Source organism: Ornithodoros turicata, chromosome 3 (genome assembly GCF_037126465.1).
Source record: "Ornithodoros turicata isolate Travis chromosome 3, ASM3712646v1, whole genome shotgun sequence".
In the NCBI taxonomy this organism is placed as follows: domain Eukaryota; kingdom Metazoa; phylum Arthropoda; class Arachnida; order Ixodida; family Argasidae; genus Ornithodoros; species Ornithodoros turicata.
The window spans coordinates 29,289,680-29,310,526 of record NC_088203.1 but is presented as its reverse complement, the minus strand read 5'-3'; the positions used below and the strand labels follow the sequence as shown (position 1 = coordinate 29,310,526).

The 20,847-nt window shown below is 45.3% G+C and overlaps 1 protein-coding gene across 5 annotated transcripts in view; it reads right to left on the bottom strand.

Moving 5' to 3' along the window:
- Positions 1 to 20,847, bottom strand: part of LOC135388355 (MYND-type zinc finger-containing chromatin reader ZMYND8-like) — a 70,826-nt gene that overhangs the window by 27,660 nt on the left and 22,319 nt on the right. For all 5 annotated transcript variants that reach the window (XM_064617857.1, XM_064617855.1, XM_064617856.1 and 2 more), the window contains 3 exons: positions 18,630 to 18,689; positions 8,928 to 8,983; positions 1,420 to 1,627 (listed from right to left, as the gene is read on the bottom strand). In XM_064617857.1, the coding sequence (XP_064473927.1) occupies positions 1,420 to 1,627; positions 8,928 to 8,983; positions 18,630 to 18,689 (324 nt within the window). The remainder of the gene's footprint in view (positions 1 to 1,419; positions 1,628 to 8,927; positions 8,984 to 18,629; positions 18,690 to 20,847) is intronic.

Here is a 20,847-nt window from a genome sequence, read left to right as displayed (position 1 = left end):
TGTATTCTGTCAAGGTCAGTGCGTTGCAATCGAGATACAATAAAATAGGTTTGTTTCTGAAGTGCAATCAGCATGGAAGCTTGGTTCACATGATTTCAGTTTCACCTGGATACTTCCGATAAAAATAAAGCACGCAACAGAACATGCCCAATTCTGCCCAAAATTTGCTTTTGAAAAAATCACCCGATTTTCACTCCAAATTTCAAAAACAATATACCCAAAGACAAAGAACCCTATGTTTGTCCATAGTTGTGATATGGCCCGAAATGTCTACAGTACTCAAACAAACAAAGAGATACACAAGCAACCTGACTTCATGAGTGTTTCAGGTCTGGACACCAGTGCACTGCAAGTTAAGTGAGAGAGAGAGAGAGAGAGGAGAGACAAAAAAAAAAGATAAGACAAATGATCAGATCAGGGGCTGACACAGAGGAACATATCAAACAACGAGAGTCAGCTGTGACAGCTGTGTGACAGTTAACTTGTGAGTACATAAAACAAAACTAGTGCTCCTGGTGAAAAAATACCCATGCCCATTTTGTATCATGCAAAGATCAGCGAACGCAATGATCACTCCGATATGTACTTTGTAGTAGTAGTCTCGTTCTATCCCTTTTGTGTCGGGGCAGGCTATGTTCAACTCCCACTGGGAGGCTTGCAATGGCCTCTAACAGTACCCCACCAAGAGTGGTTTCTCATGTGCCTCCTTGCTGTGGCAGTCGAGTGATGAAGGACACTGCGAAACTAGCGTTGCTTTTTGTGCTCTGTAGTATGGGTGCTGTACTTGTAGGATGTATAAAATGCATATCATTGGAAAGGTAGTATAGCAGTGGACAAATACAAATTTTCTCATTAATATCTGATGCGGTGTTTTTTTGGAACTGGCTTAAAAAGCTTGCGCATTTTCTCCTACAGTGCATGATTCTAATATATCTACCCAAGTGAATTATCTATGACCTCACAAAATGTATCATTTGAAAGCGCTACCAATGTGCTTTCGTTCTATGTAAAACTAATTGATGTCAGGTGTATATCATTCTCGAAACGAGGCTAGGAAGTTTGAGCAAAATTGCGCTCTTGGCCATTTGCGCCATTTTTTAAATAAATAGCATGGAGCAGAACACACTCATTTTAGTGATAATCTTCAAGTCCTGTATGTGCAGAATGCACAAAGAAATGTTTTGCACCTCTTACGTCTACATAGTGTGTATGAGGCGCCCTCAAAGTGCTAGGGCAGGGCTGCTCGACTAATCACTGACACTCGCTTTTTATTGCTTTTGTTCTCGATAATCAATGTTATCGGAAGTCAGAGGCAAGTGATGACTAAGGGGACTGCCTTGCCTGAATCAGAATGAAATCACCCAACAGTGACATGTGCTGCATTGGAATACTGTCAGACAAGAGCAATCACCAACTCACATTTGATGCTGCCAATAACCTTTCAATGTCCTCTTGTGTGACGGGCACCTTCGGGCCACTGTACTCAAAGTCCGTAAACTTTTCCTTGTATTTCTGTATGTAGATCTCAAGCTCTTCCATGGCATTTTGAAGACCCTTTTTCCTATTTTTTGCATCTGTCGGGTACTCCTTGGAAAGCCTGTAGCACTGACTCAGGGGTACCCACGCCCTAAGAACGAGAGGCAGCACATCGACATACTGTATTTCTGTATAACCTCTAACTTTATACATTGCAACTCTACCTTGTTTACAACTACAGCCTGAAGTTTCAGGGTTTAACCCGATTCTTCCCTGAATAGACGATATGCAAAACACAGCGCCCTCTTGTAGCGCGCACGAAAACCTCCGGAATTCCGCCATGTCTGAGGCTCCCTTCCTGACCCGAGCCATACACATTACTCACCTCCAGCTGTTCTATCACGTGTCTTGCCTCAGACATGTGCAGTTTCACTATGTTATTCACATGGTGAGATGAGGGGTTCAAAAGGGAATGCAAGGAAGGTAGGAGTAATTCTGGATTACTTGTTGCATTAGAGCGTGGTCATTTCGATTATGGGGTAGAGGATTACGTTAACCTAGTGCAAAGCTGCTCCTTAACGCCATCCTATGACATATTTAGACAGTTCAGTACAGTCCATTTAAGAACTATTTAGTGCACCGTATACGCATAAACATTTATATTGGGTACAAAAGAAAAGCTTGGGGCAAAAATTGGGGCAAGTATCGATGATCAATTACCGTAATACAGTAGAATCTCGTTAATTCGAAATCGCTTAATTCGAACCTCCGGATAATTCGCACTCTCGTCCGAGTCCCGTCTAAAGCACATGTATTTCAATGGGGAGACACTCCCGGTAATTCAAACAGACGAGCGTATACACCGCATAATTCCAACAAACAGCGCTCGCGCGTCAGACAGGAACGGGTCACAGCGCCCCATATCTCCCTGATTATTGACCTTCCGTACGCTTCCCGTCCTCTTTCCGCATTTTGCGCTGTTCAAGGACGCTCACCCCTCTTCACGACAGCAAGGAGTTTACGCGAACGCTTGCATTGTCCTTCTCTTTCTCTCTCTTCCTCTTGAGACCCTCGTGAGGGTGGAGGAGGTGTGTGCGCGTGCCGTCACTCATTTTTATGACTTCGCGACTGTCAATATCGTTCTACAACCCGTTCACTGACATCGTTTATTTCCCTAACGTGCACCATGTCAGCAGAGACGACGGCGTGGAGACTGGGCTCTTAACTGACGTGGACATCATCGATGCCACGTACGCCGGCGGGTTCAGGCGACTCAAGTCACGAACCTGTCTCGCGATCCAGTGCCTTTACCAAGTGCATCTGATGTAGCATCGGCGCTGGATATGACAGTGCGCCATTTTTCTTCCGAGAAAAATGCGGATGCCACTCTTGAACTTGTGTCCGAGCCAAAGCGATGCTAACAGTCCCGCTAAAAGAAACAGTTGCAAGAGCGAAATACTGACTGCTTTCAACCTTAAGTCGCTTCATAATTTCTGTAAGTGAATTCTTGTGAACATATAAGTCCTGTATTTCCTTCAAAGTCGTAACGCGCGGCCGTGACGCTCTGGGAGTTTTCTCCGCCGTATCGGGAACGTAACGACGGTAGCGGCGGAGTTCGGCAGCAGTAACGATTTGAATTACGCCAATATAAATGCGTCTTGAAGTGACACCGGAACCGCGAACGTAAAATACGACTCGAAGTGCGTCGCGACACATCTGCATGCGCTCCCTGCGCCCAAGCCCCCTTCCAGGAGAACGTCTCCCGTTAGTTCGAACTCCGGTTTATTCGAACAAATACCGCGGCCCCCTCGAGTTCGAATTAACGAGAGTCCACTGTACCATCGATGTTTCTGGATACTAATGATGACTTATCGACAGTTTTGCATGTTGCGTTCTTTTGGTAGTTTTCGCTCTGGCTTCCGCTTGAATGAGAAGACTGATGGCACATCAAATTCATAGAGGCCTCGACTTCCATATGGCACGTTTGGGACAAAATCAGTCTCTTTGAAGTGCCGTGAACACACTTTTGCTGTGTCAGCATTGAACTTATCTTTTCACTTGATGGCAAGCAGTCATTTCTGTCTCAGGGAAGCTGTTGAAGGTGACTGTAAGGCGATCATGAAATGTCCTCGCACAAAATGATTGAAATTGTCAGTGTGCACCGTCTGAGGAGCACATTTAAGGAGGACTACCGTATTTGCACGTATGCAAGACGACGCCGATTGCAAGACGACCCCCACATATTCACTCGTAAAATTCGAAAGAAAAAAAAAAAAAAAAAAGAAGAGAAAAGCAGACAAGAAATCGGTACCCAACTCACTTTATACAGAACTCTCAGCTTTCATCTATTTCAAAGCATGACATGTCAGAGTCACCACTGTTCTCCTTGTCCGAATCCTCCCATAGCAGGTCGTCTTCGCTTCCGTCCATCGCGTTGGAGATGCTGCATTTCTTGAATGCCCGCACAACGATGTTCTCGGGGATCGCCCGCCATGCATCCAGAATCCATGTAACCACTTGGCTCAGAGAAGCACGCTTCAAACGCCCGGTTGGAGTGAGCTGATGGTCTCCTTGTTCCATCCAGTCGCTGTAGAGCTTTCGAAGGCGATCCTTGAAAGGTTTGTTGATCGCCACGTCCAGGGGCTGAATTTGCGACGTCATGCCGCCCGGAATGACTACCAAGTCGCTGCCATTTGCTCGAAGCATTTCTTTGCTGTGATCACCTGTGTGACCCTTAAAGGAGTCCACCACAAGCATCGAGCGACGACACAACAGGCTCCCCGGTCGGCGAAACCACACCAACTTCAGCCATTCATCGAACAGTTCGGACGTCATCCACCCCTTGTCGTTGCACCTGATGATGGCACCCGGTGGAAACTGTTCCTTCTTCGGAAGCGTCTTTCTGGCGAAGATGATGTAGGGTGGCAGTTTGTGACCGTCAGCTGTGCAGGACAGCATGACGGTCACCCTTTGCTTCTCACACCCCGAAGTGAGAATCTTCACTTGCTTCGCGCCTCTGTCCTCGACCGTTGTGTTCGACGGCATGTCAAACCATACGGGTGTTTGATCGGCATAGCCGATCTGGCCCAAAGGGTAGGAGTGCTGCTTGCGCAGTCGTATCACGAATCGTTGAAATTCACGGAGTTTCTCCTCAAAGTGTGAAGGCAACCGCTGACAGACTGACGTTCTTCTTCGTAACGAGAATCCCGCTCGCTTCATGAACTTTTGCACCCATGACCTGCTTGCCTTGAATGTCGAGTGCGGTAGGCCTTTTTCGCGTGCGATCTGGCGTGCCTTTGCTTGAATCATCTCCGCAGTGACCACGACACATCTGCCTCGCAGCACTCTGACGTACTCGGAGACTTCCTTTTCTACGTCGACATGACGCCCGGTCTTTGGCCCACCAAAGGTTTTCCTCGTGCTGCCACAGTCGAATATTTCAGTCCGTTGGCCAAGCCACCTTCGAACATTCGCCTCGGAAACTCCGAAACGCTCTCCAACTTGAACGTTGTTCTTCGTGGCTTCAGCAGCTTCGATCACCTTTCTCTTGAAAGAGGCGGAGTAGAAGACGCGCTTGGGGGCCATCACGAAACGCACGTGGAAATTCAAAATGTAACTAGCACCGGAGAACACGTGAAACAACCAGCAACTAAGGTAGGAGAAAGCTGGAAGGCTGCCAAGCATCACGTGGGGTCGCCCCTCACTCTCCTCTTCTGTTTGCCGTTTCCCTCTCCCGTCTTTTTTTTGGCGGGAGCGTACGGTTTCGATTGCAAGACGACCCCCATTTTCGCGGCACCATTTTTTGGTAAAAAACTCGTCTTGCAATCGTGCAAATACGGTATCTGTCTGGTAAACAGTCACATGAAATGCAGTGCAACCAAACGAGACAATTATGTGGGAGATGCTCAGATAACGAAAAACTCAAATTCACTGAGCTGAGAAAGACCACATTTTATACCAGACCTTTGTTATACCCATGGGATAACAAAGCATCGTTGCACTAGGTTAACGTAATTTTCTTGCCCAATATTTGAGGCTGTCTTACCCGGTTTACATTCCCTTCTGAAACCCACGTCTCATCAATCACACAAATAAGATAGTGAAACAGCATATGTGAGAAGCATGACGCGCGAAAGAACTGTTGTATGACAGTCGTTTGCATTGCCGGATAGTACGCCTCATACATGGCGGAACGCCGTTAGGTTCCGGGGAGTGCAACGATATGGCGCCAAGTTTTACATACGGTCTATTTGCACCCCGAATAGCAGGCTACCTCTTTAAGGGTGAAACCAGAATTTTACCCGGCAAATTGCCCTCACTGAGATGTCTTTAGGAATGCACACTAACTTGTTTGGCAGCAAACACAGTTACATCACTTGTAACCTGTACAGCTCGTTAGAGTAAGCGAGCCTGATTTCTCGCCGAATTTAGCATACTGGAAGTTTTTCCACCAGAATTTGCATGAATTTCGAGCACGCGTTTATTTACCCAAGTTTTATTCCCTGAATTTTTAGAAAAAAATATTTCCCATAAACTTCACGCTCTATTTATAACCCGTTCTATGCATTTCAACTCGCACGCAGCTCTTACTTCTCTGGTGTGTTTAGTGCGCAAACTATCGGAAATATTACTTCTACTGTGGCACACGGCACATCTACCGTGTTTGGACGCATATATTGCAAAGTGACATATTCCGCTGCCCTACGGGAGAAAAGCTACGGCAACCCCGCGAATAACATGATGCAGGATTTTTCCTTTTCCCTACGAGAACAGTTACAATTGCAGATGATTGGCAGATGTGAACTGGATGCGAACACTTTGCAGATGATTTATCGAGAAAAGATGTCACGCGTGACCACTCGCCAGAACACTGCTTACGTGTTTCCTACTTCGCTATCCCATGTCTGACCAATATTGTCAGGATCGGCGAGTATCAGGGTGTTTACCAAATTGCAGCCTTCACATTCCTCGACTTTTTCCAGGTTTTCACTGACTATTTCAAGGGAGTTCCCTGACTAAATCAAAAGGGAACCTGGTTAACTGTGAAAGATGAAAGTCACTGAAAAGGTTAGCCAGCTGTAGGACTCGAACACACATCTTCTGGATTGCCGGTCCAGGGCTCTACCAATTGAGCTAAGCTAATACACCTCCGCAGCGACTTCCAAGGGCGCGTCATCTGAAGGGACAAACCAGCCACTCTCTCTCACTCATCCTCCTTTCACGCTTACATTTTTTTCTCACTCGTACACACATTCATACGACGGGAACGACGCAAGCGGCAACTGTTGAACATCAGTTCGCTCATGGGAACACCTGGTGCCTGCTGCCATGTTTTGATACAGATCCCCCATAAACAGATCATATACTATTGAGTATTAATAGGGCCATGTGCTTTCGGGTTTTACGTTTTTCGAGAATCAGGGGGGGGGGGGGGGGGTAAAAAAAGTGTGGTGCTATTTCAGTGGCCGTAAAACAGGGCAAAATCGGGCAATATGGGTTGGAAAAGCAGATATTCAGTGGAAATAAAAAAATGAGAAGTGCTTCTCAATTTTTTACACGAACAAGAGACGCAGAACATAGCGTCCTCTAGTGCAGTTACTGGTGGCTGAATTTGCACTTTTCCAAATCAGTTTTTGGGCTATACCCTAAACGACAAGGATGCAAATCGGGGGGTAAAACGGGTTTTACCCTAAGACACGGGGCCCTAAGTATTAATGGAGCTGCCCTACTTTTCTGCCTCACTTTTTTTTTAATTTTTAATTCTGCGCTAGCACCGCAAAGCAAATGTGGCTATGAGGGGCGTACAGACGTGGACAGATGGAAAGAGGACAGCAGGAAGGACAGGGGGACACATCTGGAAAGTCTTTGAAAAACTCAAGGGAAACCTCAGACAGTGGTGAAATTGGAATGCACAAACTCCCAGTCTTCAGCACAACCTTGGCTAAACCTGCTCAGCCGTGCCGCTCGTTTTTGAGCCTCTCAGCTTGTCGTATTGGCGACAACATTTAGCACCTGCAACATTTATCACATTTATCACCTGGAGGTGTGTATCAAGTAGGCTTCAAGGATCTCCCTATCACTTGGCTTTGAAAAGTGTGTGCTGTTGTGGTTTTTTGAAATAGTGGTTCACATCCACAATTTTTGCAGTGAACTGGGTAGATGACCAGACGGGGGTGTTACATTTTTGGGAAGTAGCACGTTCTCTCAACCCCGTGTTTGTACATCTGCACGTTCGGGCTATACAGATTTTGTTGCATGATAAAGGGATATCGCAAACAAAAAGAAAAACACTGGAGACTTCCCAAAATTTAACAAGGTACAAGCTTTCACGTAGAGTCTTAGCTTCTTCAGGTACAAGAAGTACTCAACACGGCAATACGTATGTACGACAAACCCGTCACATGGTAAAAGGAAGAAACTGAGGGAGTAACAGAGATATAAACACCTGAACTCAAATCCGTCGCTGGCGTGAAAAAAGGGTGCACCCAGAATCGTGAGACTAAGAAACGACATATAGTATGGAGGAATACTACTTGTAGTATATGGAGGAATATGATGATAGAGTGAACCTGGGCTAATGTTGAGCCCTAATGGATCCAGCAATTTGAACTTGGAAATAAGATTCGCAGTTCTTGCGTCTCAAATGTGTAGGGAAGCTAGATTCTAATACGTATTATTATCTTTAAATTCCTATCCATATTATGATCCAGCAGATTGAAATGTATAGAGACTGGAGTGTGGCGCTTGTACAAGCACCACACTCCAGTCTCTGCTGCGTTAAACTTCAAGTATGACTTACCGACAACCCTGTATCTCTACCTTAGTCAACTCCAAGTTCATCGTAGTTGGTGTAGAGAAAGTTGGCCCATGCGAACTCAGCCTTAACGACACACTTCGCAGCTAATCACCACTTAAAAGCAATTAATGCTTTAGCGTTGTAGCATAAATGTACTACCTGGAAATGTGAAATGTACTTTGGAGGTGAGCTTAACTACTGCCTAAATGTTGTTGCTGACTGATTCAAATCACTCGTTAAAAAGTCAATGGGTGCACCTTTTTCTGTTGGGTAAAAGCAACCCCGTCGAGTTCACAGACCTAATGCTTACAATACAATACACTATACTGCCCCAAACATACTACACTACCATACATACAATAAAGCCCACTACAACAGATGCTGCAGACTTTCATTCTTCGATTCCATACACATTTTCGTGCATCTCTCAACGATTCTTGATGCGCTGTGAAGTTGATAAAATCGGCAATAGAACATCATACGTGCATACATCATCCATGTGTCACGTGTAGCACACAAAATCAGGACAAAATTTCTCTCCAGCTGTGGTAACACGTGTAAACTCTTTGTTAGCTAATAGCTACAAGAAAATGATTCTTCCCATCTGTCACAGCACCTAAATGTTCAAAAAAAGAAGCACACCTCAAAAAATTACCTGTCATGGGCACCAAAGAACCTGGCGTCCACATTTCCCTCTCGCAAACGCATGGCCTGAAAGAAAAGCAAGGGTACATTTAAAAAAAGTGGGGGATAATGTCAGTAAACTCACTGGCTGCCCCATCTTTCATGTGATGAGTCCCAGTTGCTGTGTGTCATCAGTAGCAAGTCTAATATAATAATAATAATAATTGGGTGCTTACGTCGCGAGACAACTCAGATCATGAGCGATGCCACAGCGGTCAGTCTGTGGATTGCTTTTGCCCACCTGAGGGTTCTTTAACGTGCGATGAAAGCTCATCACACGGCACCCCGTATTTAACGTCTCTCGCGGAAGACGGCGTGTCTAAGCAACTTGTACCCTGCCACCAAGTTGCTGGTGTCCTCGGCCAGGTTCGAACCCACGATCTCGGGATCAGAAGGCGAACACGCTACCGACTGAGCCACCGAGGCCGGTGGCAAATCTAATATGTGTCCAGGCTAATTTAAAGTCACTTTCGGAGAGTGACACTCGCACTTGGTGACATTCGTGTGGCATCACACCAGAGGTGGGGAGTAATGCGTTACAAAGTAGTGCGTTACCGGTAACGCGTTACATTCGAGTAGCGAAATATGGTAACGCACTACATTTGGGAGAAAAAGTAATTAATTAAGTTAATTAAGTAATGTCATTATATTTTTACTAACTAACATGTAGTGGCGTTGTGCGTTACTGCGTATTCGGGAACATTGCTTCACTGTCTAAACTTGAAAGCCTGAGCCAAGGACCGTCCCTGCAGAATCCGGGAAAATCCCAGAATTTTTCTATCCTGTCTTTAACAATGACAAGAAGGTCACACCGGCACCCATGAAGAACGCAAAAGAAGGATTATTGACCTACACTTGTTGAGCTGTCACCTTTGTTCACCACCTTTATTTTTCCCTCCCTCTGGTACTTTTTAGACGAATGGGGCAAAAGCAACTGAAGAAGTGCCTCTACCTCTTGAACAAGTGGCAAAGTACCAAGGGATTGGCTGTTTGGATTTGTAACGTGATATAAAACGTCACGGCAAAGGACGTCCTCTCAGCCAAACGGGCAAAGCACACAAATAAAAATTTTCAACACCAACTACTTTGGCGTTGTAGTAAATCCTACCTGTAAGTTGTGTTCATGTGACCGTTATGTGCGCCTAATATTGCTTGTATCGATTTGCGGAATGCCCTTATGAGACTCAACCAAAATTTGGTACACATTATAAGGATTCCTGGTGAAGTGAAAAAAGTCCTGGTGCGAGTGTAATGCATTACTTATCAGAAGTAAAAGCGTTCGTAACGCATTACCTGCTGCCGCAACAGTAACGAATAACATAACGCGTTACGTTTTGAAAAAGCAGTGAGTAAGTAGTGAGTGAGTAGTGCACTACACTACAAAATAAAAGTAACTGCCCAACCTCTGCTTCACACAACATCTTTTAGTGGCACATGCAATTGTTTCCACAACGTTCATGTCCAACACTGCTTTCATTTCATCTAAAGCCATACATTTCTTGCTATCATCTTTTCCCCTTTATTTTTCGTGGTCAACCGCATTCGTTTATTTCAACTTGTACCTCTACGATGACCACCGATACAAGCGGACCCAAGATGCCCATCAGAAAGTATGCCCCCGTCATCACCCCGTATCACCTTTTTATGCCCCCGTTGTTGCAATTCTTGGTGACTCGCAAACTACCTTTGTTTGACAAAGCACGTGTGCTGCCCTCTCTTCTTGTACATATTCCCCTCTCATTCTTTGCAATTGTCTTGCGTCACCATAATATCCCATTCCTGTTGAAGAGAGCGCTGCTGTCGAAACGTCGAATACTCCCTCTTACTTTTTAATAAAGTTCCCCTTTTATTCCTTGTCCTGTAGAAGCACCGTCTCCACTTCTGATCTTTAGTGAATACCTTTATTTTTCGTGGTCAACCGCATTCGTTTATTTCAACTTGTACCTCTACGATGACCACCGACAGAAGCGGACCCAAGATGCCCATCAGGAAGTACCCTTTTTATGCCCCCGTTGTTGCAATTCTTGGTGACTCGCAAACTACCTTTGTTTGACAAAGCACGTGTGCTGCCCTCTCCCCTTGTACATATTCCCCTCTCATTCTTTGCAATTGTCTTGCGTCACCTTGCTCACCATAGCATAGAAAGAGCTCTTTCGTCCCGAAGAAGGCGGAGCTTCCGCCGTAACGTAGACATCCTCCCCAACTTTTATAATTTTTAAGTTTTAATAAACCCCTTTTTTGTTACTTCTCCTACTTTTCTCTTCCATTTATTTCAACTATAATTACGTAGCCGTCCGATCCAACTCTAACTTTTCAAGATATACAGGGTGTTTCAGTTAAATCCCCGGGCTAAATAATTCGCGAACCGGTGCACCAATCGAATAACTTTCTTTTTTACAAGTATCTGTCCAATACCGCCTACAAGATGCGCACCGCGTGAATGAGCGGGAGGCGCTCATTATTTAAATAAAAATGCAAATGAGTTTCGTAAAAAAGCGTAACTTCTAAATCAGGGCGCTGTCGGTATTAAAATGGGTACTACCCCTTTTGGGACCTTCAGTGGACACCTTTCAGAGAAAAATCTGCCACCGAAGCGGGTCATTTGTTGCAGTAATTAATTGGTTTCGGTTTACGTATTTTTGTCGCGGCTGGTCGCGGCAAAGCGCAAAAGGACGCAATTCATTGGTGTAATTCATTGGTGTAAGGACGTAATTCATTGATGGATAAGGGAGTGAAAGGGCGTCTTTTTGCGCTTCGCCGCGACCAGCCGCGACAAAAATACGTAAACCGAAACCAATTAATTACTGCAACAAATGACCTGCTTCGGTGGCAGATTTTTCTCTGAAAGGTGTCCACTGAAGGTCCCAAAAGGGGTAGTACCCATTTTAATACCGACAGCGCCCTGCTTTCGAAGTTGCGCTTTTTTACGAAACTCATTTGCATTTTTATTTAAATAATGAGCGCCTCCCGCTCATTCACGCGGTGCGCATCTTGTAGGCGGTATTGGACAGATACTTGTAAAAAAGAAAGTTATTCGATTGGTGCACCGGTTCGCGAATTATTTAGCCCGGGGATTTAACTGAAACACCCTGTATATATATATATATATATATATATATATATAGATTAGAAGCTTAGGAATAGCTATAGGAATAGGAATAGGAATAGGAAGCTTATATATATATATATATATATATATATTGGTAAGTCAAACGTCGCCATGCCAGTACTGGACAGTGTTTCGGCCTTCTTGGGCCTCATCAGCAGTACGCAGGCAGGCAGGCTTCAGAAGGTCACGTGCACTACACGTGCAGCCAAAGAACTCCAGCTATTTTTTTCACACACACATATATATATATGTGTGTAATTTTGAATTTCAAACACATCGAGTGTCATTTACTTGTTTCTTTAATGGCTTTTTTTTCTGTGTTTTATATATATATATATATATAGATAGATAGGGGAGAAAAGACACCAGAGACTGAAGTAGGGAGTAGGGGAAGTTATTTATTAAGCTGGCATTTAAACTAAGGGTCTGGGGAAGTCTACGTTTCGGCGGAAGCTCCGCCTTCTTCGGATGTCCCGAAGAAGGCGGAGCTTCCGCCGAAACGTAGACTTCCCCAGACCCTTAGTTTAAATGCCAGCTTAATAAATAACTTCCCCTACTCCCTACTTCAGTCTCTGGTGTCTTTTCTCCCCTATCTATATTCAACATCCTGGTCGTTCGAACCTAAATTTTGTAGCGTATATATATATATATATATATTACACGTATTTCCTTCATCTCCAACGTCAGAGGGGGAAGGAGCACAGTGCCGCCTCACGCGTCGAAGATGAGCTTTAACTTGCGGAAACAAAACAAAAACAAATGTATCGGGTGATTCTATCGGAACTGGCCTTATCTTGGGTTGCATGTTCTGTTTCCTTTTAATCTTTTTCCAGGACGCGAGAGGCGATAGTGTGCTCTTTCTCCCTCTCACATTGGGGATGAAGGAAAGACGAGTCTTCTAAGAAGCGCAATGAACAAAATAAAGAAAAAAAAAAAGGCGTTCCTTCACGAATTTTTTGCGGGCGATCTATCGAACGGATTTTTGTTCTGTGAACGGCTACGATATCAGGTGACCGAAAGGAACAGATGTTCTCATTGGGACAACTTTGTAGCTTTTATAATTAACAAGTTAATTAATGAAACTTAATTAAGACACTGCCTTTGGACTTTGCTAATGCCCTCCTAGGGAGTGCCCTTCAGCATATGCTACATTGCAATTGATTTCATCTTGGAAAAAGTGTTATATATATTTTTAAAAAATCTGTATACCGTATTTTCACGCGTATTAACCGCACAGCAGATAAGCCGCAGGACTCGTTTTTAGATACATTTTGAAAATTTTTTTACAGATAAGCCGCACTCGCAGATAAGCCGCGGGTAATATGATGCAACTGCTTTGTGCGCTAAACCAGTGATGCACATATAAAATCAATAGAGACGCTCAACGCTCGTCGACGCCGTACTCCCTGCCAGCTGCCCTGTTCCCGTACTGGTCCGCGAAGTCGACGACTTTTAGTTTGAAGCCGCTGTCGTAGCTGTGCCTTCGCGTTAGAGCCATGCCTCACTTCTAACTGCCGTGCCCGTGTCCACGAATGCTGCTGCTCTGGTCAAATGAGAACTGATGCTTAGCTGACCATGTTTTATCCCGATGTCAGGTGCATTGAACCCTTCCTGTGGGTCTGCTGACAGAGGAGACCGTAGGGAAGACCATAAACCCTGTCCACATTCCGGTGTCGGAATGATGTATAACAAAGGAGGTCAGTTCTAGTGTTCTACTAAGATCGGATTGTGCCCTTGTTGCGTGTTTTTCGTGGATTGACGGGTTAGTGGTGTTCCAGGAGACATGAATCACTGTCACCCCTTTTGTTAAAGCGGGGAATGTATTCGGAAGGTCAGTCCACTTGAATGTGGTCCCGCCCCTGTTCGGTATTGTTCGTGACTGGCAGGGCGGTCCTGTTCGGAAAAACATGAGGCACTGTTGGCCCTTTCGTTTAATCCGGGGTATGGGGAAAGTACCAGGGAAAAATAGTCACCAGGTAAGCCACAGAGCGTCCGCAAAAAAAAAAAAAAAAAAAAAATCGCGCATAAGCAGCGGCTAATACGCGTGAAAATACGGTACACTTAGCTGGGACACCCTGTATATATACTCATGGAATGATGGGACAGCACCAGAGGACACGTGTTTCGCCGTGTTTGCTGCTCGTCAGCTCTGGGTAGCTGCACATCGTTCGGAATTGGCAAACCAGGGGTCGCTCAGCGAGCGATATGCACCTGAGAGGGTGACTGAGCACTTCTCAATGCCACAGTGCAAGCCAGTGCAAGCCATACGTATATATATATATATATACATACTTTTTTTTCACATTAGGTTGACAACCCTGTATACTGTTAATGACTAGGTTCAAGCTTCGAAGTATGGCAACACAAATAGTCACTACCACAAACCAAAACTCAAATAGTTCTGGCTGCGCACGCAGTGAGTTCAAGTTCAAGTTTGAATGTTTTTTTATTTTCTCAGCTGTTCCAGAATTAATGCCGTACAGATTTAAACAAAGTAGTTAGCATACGTAAAATGGCACGAGTTAAAGGGATCAAATGCCATAGGTGTGAAATTGGTCTAGCGGCACAGTGAACAGCACTGTTCAGCTCAACACCAACAAAATTTCTATATTTAACTGGACGCTAGGCCTCACGTGAATGTTCAGAGTTTGTTGGCAATCTACTGAAGTCGCGACTGTACTGACGATGCGTGAAGTGTACTGCAGTTTATCGTTTCACAGGGGTGGGCCTTCATGGAGGCCGTACACAAATGTGTACTGGTTTCGGTTTTGGTTAGCGAACGTGTAGCGACGCATTCGCAGATGAGTGTGACAACCTCAAAAGTTCCATATATCGCTTTGTAGCGGTGGTACCGTAAAAACCGGACTATAGGTAGAAGTTCTTTTCAAAAAAAGGAGGCACCGAAAACGGCCTTCGTCTTATAAAGCGGTCAGTGGGCGAAAATAAGGGCTGCAGTCTGTCAACATGCGCCCTGCCACGTGATTGGTACGAGCAGTCGATTGGAGGTTTGAGGAGGGAGTGCAGTACGCAGTCCACGTGTTTCTGTTGTAGCCTGTCCTCGCATACCATGCAGTAAAATGCGACGCCAATTTACTGCGCGCTTCAAGTTGGAGGTGATTGGCTTTGCCGAGGAACATGGCAACATAAGCGCACAGCGTCGGTTCGGTGTGTCCGAAAAATGCGTCCGCTACTGGTGAGGGCAGAAAGTTGCATTGGCATGTGCAACTCAAAGCAGAAAGCGTTTCGTGGCAACGGGCTTTTGCACCCACAGATTGAAGAGGATCTTGCCGTGTTTGTGCACGACCTGCAGCAAAGATCACTTCCTGCCTCCAGCGAAGTGATCCGGATTAAAGCTGTCCAGCTCGCCCTTGCTGCCGGCCTTGAGAGGACACAGTTTAAGGGCAGCGCATCGTGGGTGCGGCGATTCATGAAGCGGAAGGGTCCGAGTCTCCGACGCAGGACATCTGTTTGCCAGAAACCTCCCGAGGAGTACGAGGACAAACTCGTTAACTTCCAGCGGCACGTGATTCAGCTCCGGAGGACACATGGGTACATGCTGGGCCAAATCAGCAACGCGGACGAGACGCCAGTGTGGTTTGACATGCCATGTCACTCGACCGTGACGGATAAAGGGGCCAAAGAAGTCAAGGTGCTATCGACCAGGCACGAACACTCACGGTTCGCTGTGATGCTCGCATGTACGGCAGATGGTCGAAAGCTGCCTCCGTTTGTCATTTTCAAATGGAAGACTCTGCTCAAGGAAAAGTTTCTGCACGATGTGATTGTGCGCGTTCACAGTAAGGGATGTATGGACGAAAGCCTAATGCTTGAGTGGATTCAGGTTGTCTAGAATAGGCGGCCAGGTGTCCTGCTGCAGCAACACAACACGCGTGTGTTGGACTCGTTCAGGGGAGGAATCTCTGAGGGAGTCCAAAAGCGACCTTGTCGTGATTCCGGGAGGCATGACATCAGTGCTGCAGCCGCTCGATGTCGTGCTGAATAAACCATTCAAGGATCATGTCCACGAACCGTATATCGAGTGGCTACTGCAGGGTAACCCGAAGACGCAGAGTGGTTGACTATGGCGGCCATCCCTCTCAACTGTGTGCGAGCGGGTCGCAGCAGCATGGAGAGAACTTCCCGAAGAGATGGTCGCAAAGAGCTTTAAGAAATGCAACGTAATCAACACATTGGATGGAACTGAGGGCGATGTGCTTTGGGCAAGTAGTGATGAGCAGGCGTCGTCAAACTTGAACGAACCAGAGTCACCCGATGAATCGGACGTTGAGTGACAGTGAGCAAAAATGTGAGAGTGAAAGGAGGATGAGTGAGAGAGAGTGGCTGGTTTGTCCCTTCAGATGAAGCACCCTGGAAGTCACTGAGAAGGCGTGTCAGCTTGGCTCAATTGGTAGAGCCCTGGACCGGCAATCCAGAAGATGTGGGTTTGAGTCCTAGAGCTGGTTAACCTTTTCAGTGACTTTCATCTGTCATCATCTTTCAGTGAAACCAGACGGCCCTTAGGTTTCATTTTTCGGAGTAATTTGTGAAGGGGAGTAACAGTTATCGTGCTATTGTGATTAAACTAGTCCTGATTTTCTTTTTTTGGTTTCGAATCACAGCCTTTTGCTTTGTCTTATTCACTTGGCTCTTAAGATAGGGGGTCGACTTATACGCGAGGTCGACCTATAGTCTGGTTTTTACGGTACTAGACATGTTTGTCGCTGTGATCAAACATGCAAATTCGAGCACACAATCAGCAATGGCTTTGTAATACACTGGTATGTTATTCGAAAAAATTATACCATTTGAAAAAGTGCGAGTGTCAATTTACGGATATGAATCGAACATTGAAAATATTTTATTCGTACTCAATTTCTAATATTTGCACACCTCTAATCTAGACCCTTCCGTTGTTCTGCTTTTTTTCTTTTTTTTTTTTTGTTGGAAGGTAAAACTGGGTGTCATTTTAGAAGCTGTAAAACAACATGATATCAGGCAGTATCATGTGGCAAGTTTTTCAGGAGGAACAAAAACGTGCTTCACACATTTCACAGGTACACGAGGTGCTGAGTGGCAGTACTGACTGCAAAATATTTAGGTTTCTCTAGTACATTTCTGTTGCACACGGTAATGTATTTGGAACTTTATCAGATTTGTGCATTAGTTTCCAGCAGCTTGAGTGATATGATTTATGACACGGGGTTGTTCACTGTCTATTGCGCATGCGCACGTCCCGCAGGTTTTATTCTACTTTCGTTAGGGAGCAAACTATCCCTTTAAGGGGATTACCAATCCACGCACGTCTCAGAGCTTTTCCCGTTCTGTCTACCTTACAGCAGCAGCATTTCACGATTCAAACACAAAGCGAGGACTCAAAAAGCAAATTTCCGCAATTTGCCACAAAATGATACGTAGTCAATGAAAGAGGTACAGGAGCCACAGTGAAGACAGCAGAGTAACACCCCGAGTTCACAGTTGGGATCTACAAAACGACAGAATGTCATCACACGCAGAAAATTTATCCCTCGAAAGGTTCAGAGGAACTTCCGTGCAGCACGCAAAAAAAAACAATACAGTTGAACCTCTCAATAACGTACATCGATTTAAAGAAATCCTCTGTTTAACGAAGAATTTCTGTCGCTAGTACGCGTCCCCATAGACGCCAATGTATTATTTTTGGGCTTGACTCAACGAAACACACTGGTTGATTGGCCCTTTCTAAAAAAGTCTTTCAGACATGAAAACACGCATTGCCCGCCTTTCACGACTTGCTTTTGCTGATGCCAATGACAGCAGGTTGTGGTTTTGTGCTGTTTTTTTTACTTGTTTTTGCTCGCGCCCCTGACGTTAGCAAATGTAAAATGGGCATGACATCGCTGCCGGTCAAAGTCCATCGGCGCAAACATCTACGTGATATGCGGCCATTTCTCGTTCTTTTTTTTTATTCAGTGGCGGTGTGCTCTCATTCTTTCCAGAATTGTGCATCATGTGTGCCATGAGTGCAAGTGAACCAACCAAGAAATGTCAATACGCGAGCGCGCAGGAGAACCAGGAAAAAGCAGCAAAGGCCATCCGGAGTTATGAAAGATCTATGCTCCAAGCGATATTGTGCGTAAATTACATATTAAATAGTGTTATGTGATGAATAAAGCTCGATATTTCATGCCCTTCACAGCTTGATACCCCTTTTACGACAAATGGCGTTTTGCGGTATGCGCGACACAGGTGGTGGCTGCGGCCACCTTTATTTCACTTGGAGTGTTCCATTTAACGAAACAAAGAGCCAGCATTTACATTAAATTCAGAATATAGAGGTTCACCTGCACTCAGTTCACATACTTCTCAGATTCAGTCAGGTTTACAGAAGAAAAGTAAAGTAAGCAACCAAGCTCTGCTACTAAACCAAGTGTAATTATCCCTCACTTTGGAAGCAACATCTCTCCTTAACAGGGAATAAAGCAATGCACTGTATACTCTGGAACGTTGCATTGCATGTGACATGCTGCACAAGAGGTTTAAATTTTTGTAGCGTCTGCTATGCTGATCAAGGATATTAGGACATACCTTTGCAGGCCAATAAGGAAATCCTTTTAGTTTTGCCCAGACTAGGAGATGTGGCCTTCGCTAAAGGAAAACAGAAAATCATATCAATGAAGCATAAATTTGTTGTATGTAGTAATACATACACTCTGAGTATGCAGTACGAGAACAAGCAAACCAGGGCTACAACAACTGAAACACGCTCAAATGTGAGGTTCAGTGTTTGCTTTTAGCAATACTTAAGAGGACATCCTCCGTGCGCAAATTGGCACCATGACACCACATTTTAAAAAGAGCATGAAAGGTATCCACAAAATAATGCATAATGTAAAACCCCCGAGATTAGGGAACACGAAGGGACAGACACAACACCCTTCGTGTTCCCTCATCTCCGGGTTTTACATTATGCATCATCTTCACCAGCTTGCTTGCGTCATTTTTTCATTTCTTTGATCCACAAAATAGTTTGCAGTATCACGCAAAATATTTCCATTGGGAAGCGTGTAATTACTGCAAAGATTAGTCTACAAGAATGCATGCAGCAGCAGCGATCTGTCTCCGTTCCCCTCTAACGTGTTGTGATGTTGGATCATCATATCACTTTTATTGGCTTCCAGCAAGGTGATTGGTCGACTGCTCCGTTTCAAATGAGGGATGGGTGGCGCCAAGTACTACAACCACAAAACATTGGGCGCTACTGGGTGAAAGACGAGACACTTTAGACTGGCAGCATAGGGAAGCTGCTGTCCTGACCCAAAAGACAGTGTCCTTGCACAACAAGACTGCAGGCTAGAGCACTGCACTGCCACATTCTTGGGTCCGTCCCCAAGTCCCGCTTTCGTTTGATTTACCCACCCGGGGCAGGCCCAATGGCTCCGTACATGGCCCGGCCCAAGCCTGATACGTTTCTAGATTTCCCGGTCCACGCCCGGTCTGAGCCCGAGATATTTATAGGTCACCTAGCCCGGACCAGTGTAGCAGGCTGTAAAAGTTGACTGCGGCTAACTGACAGTGGGGTAACATGTGTTCGAGCCCGACCTAGGCTAGGCAGTGTATGGGCCCAGGTCCATAATTCCAAACCCAATCCCAGCCGAAGCCTACAAAACGAAGACTGTACTCAGCTGGGCCCCGTTCGGGTTTTCAGGGAAGCCTGATCCCGTGCAGTGCTCCACTGCACGCCGAACTTGCACTTTTTGTGCGAATCTCTCTCCCAGGGCTTGTAATCCCAATTTCTTCTCCTCCTAACACCATTTTCTGTTGTTTTTTTTTTTTTTAAACCCTTCCATATTCATTTAAAGGAGCAATGAGGTGACATTAAACGAGCAAGTATTTTCGCTGTGCGGTATGCTGTCACTGCACACTCAAATTCACAAAAACAGTCTAAGAAGGCAGTCGCAGACGACTGACATGATCCTCCCGTAACATCAAAACAACCTTGTGCTTTTCGTTCTTAGTTCCCGCCTTCCTTCTCAGCTCACCAGCTGCTTATACCAGCCAGAGCTGTGCCAGTTTGTGTCACCAGTAACATGCCAGGGGAACACACCGCGTTATGACGTCCTCTCATTCTCCAATGAGCTCTTTCCAAGAGATGAGAATTTCTTAAAGGTGTGCGGAACACAGGCCACGTGCATGCTGCGGGTAACCTGTGCCTGTCGTTCTTTCGCTGGAGATCATATTATTTGTTGCAGCGGGCAAAACGAAATTTAAAAAAAATTAGATATTTGGGGCGGGTGGGGTAACCTCAGTGCTCCTTCAATGGTTGCAGTTGTTGCAAGCCTCGGATTCTGTTTGAACACATCAAAATTCAGAATTTCATTCCAGTGAAATCCAGCGCTGGGTCTATGTTTTTAGGCACATTTTGTGATCACTGATCTGGATCACAAATTAAAATTATGTTAATACAGTCGCCATCCAATTTTTCGGACTCGGCGGGGATCGCGCAAAAGTCCCAATAATCGAGCAGTCCGAAAAACGAATTTCGCTTAAATAAACTTTACTAAGCCCTAGTCGGCTGGAAAAAATTGTCGATGCTTTCCTAACGCGCTTCCAGCTCTGCCTGATAATATCAGCTTCTATTTCCCGAAGCGACATTTCGTCAATGTACACTGTCAGAGGCACTGCCGTCATCAAATCCGCATGTCGGCTTCACCTAACGCATGCGTGCTTTAGGTGAAGCTCGCTTTACAGCGCTGTCGCGCGACTCACGTGCTAGGCAGTTGGCCAAAAACGAAGACGCAACAAC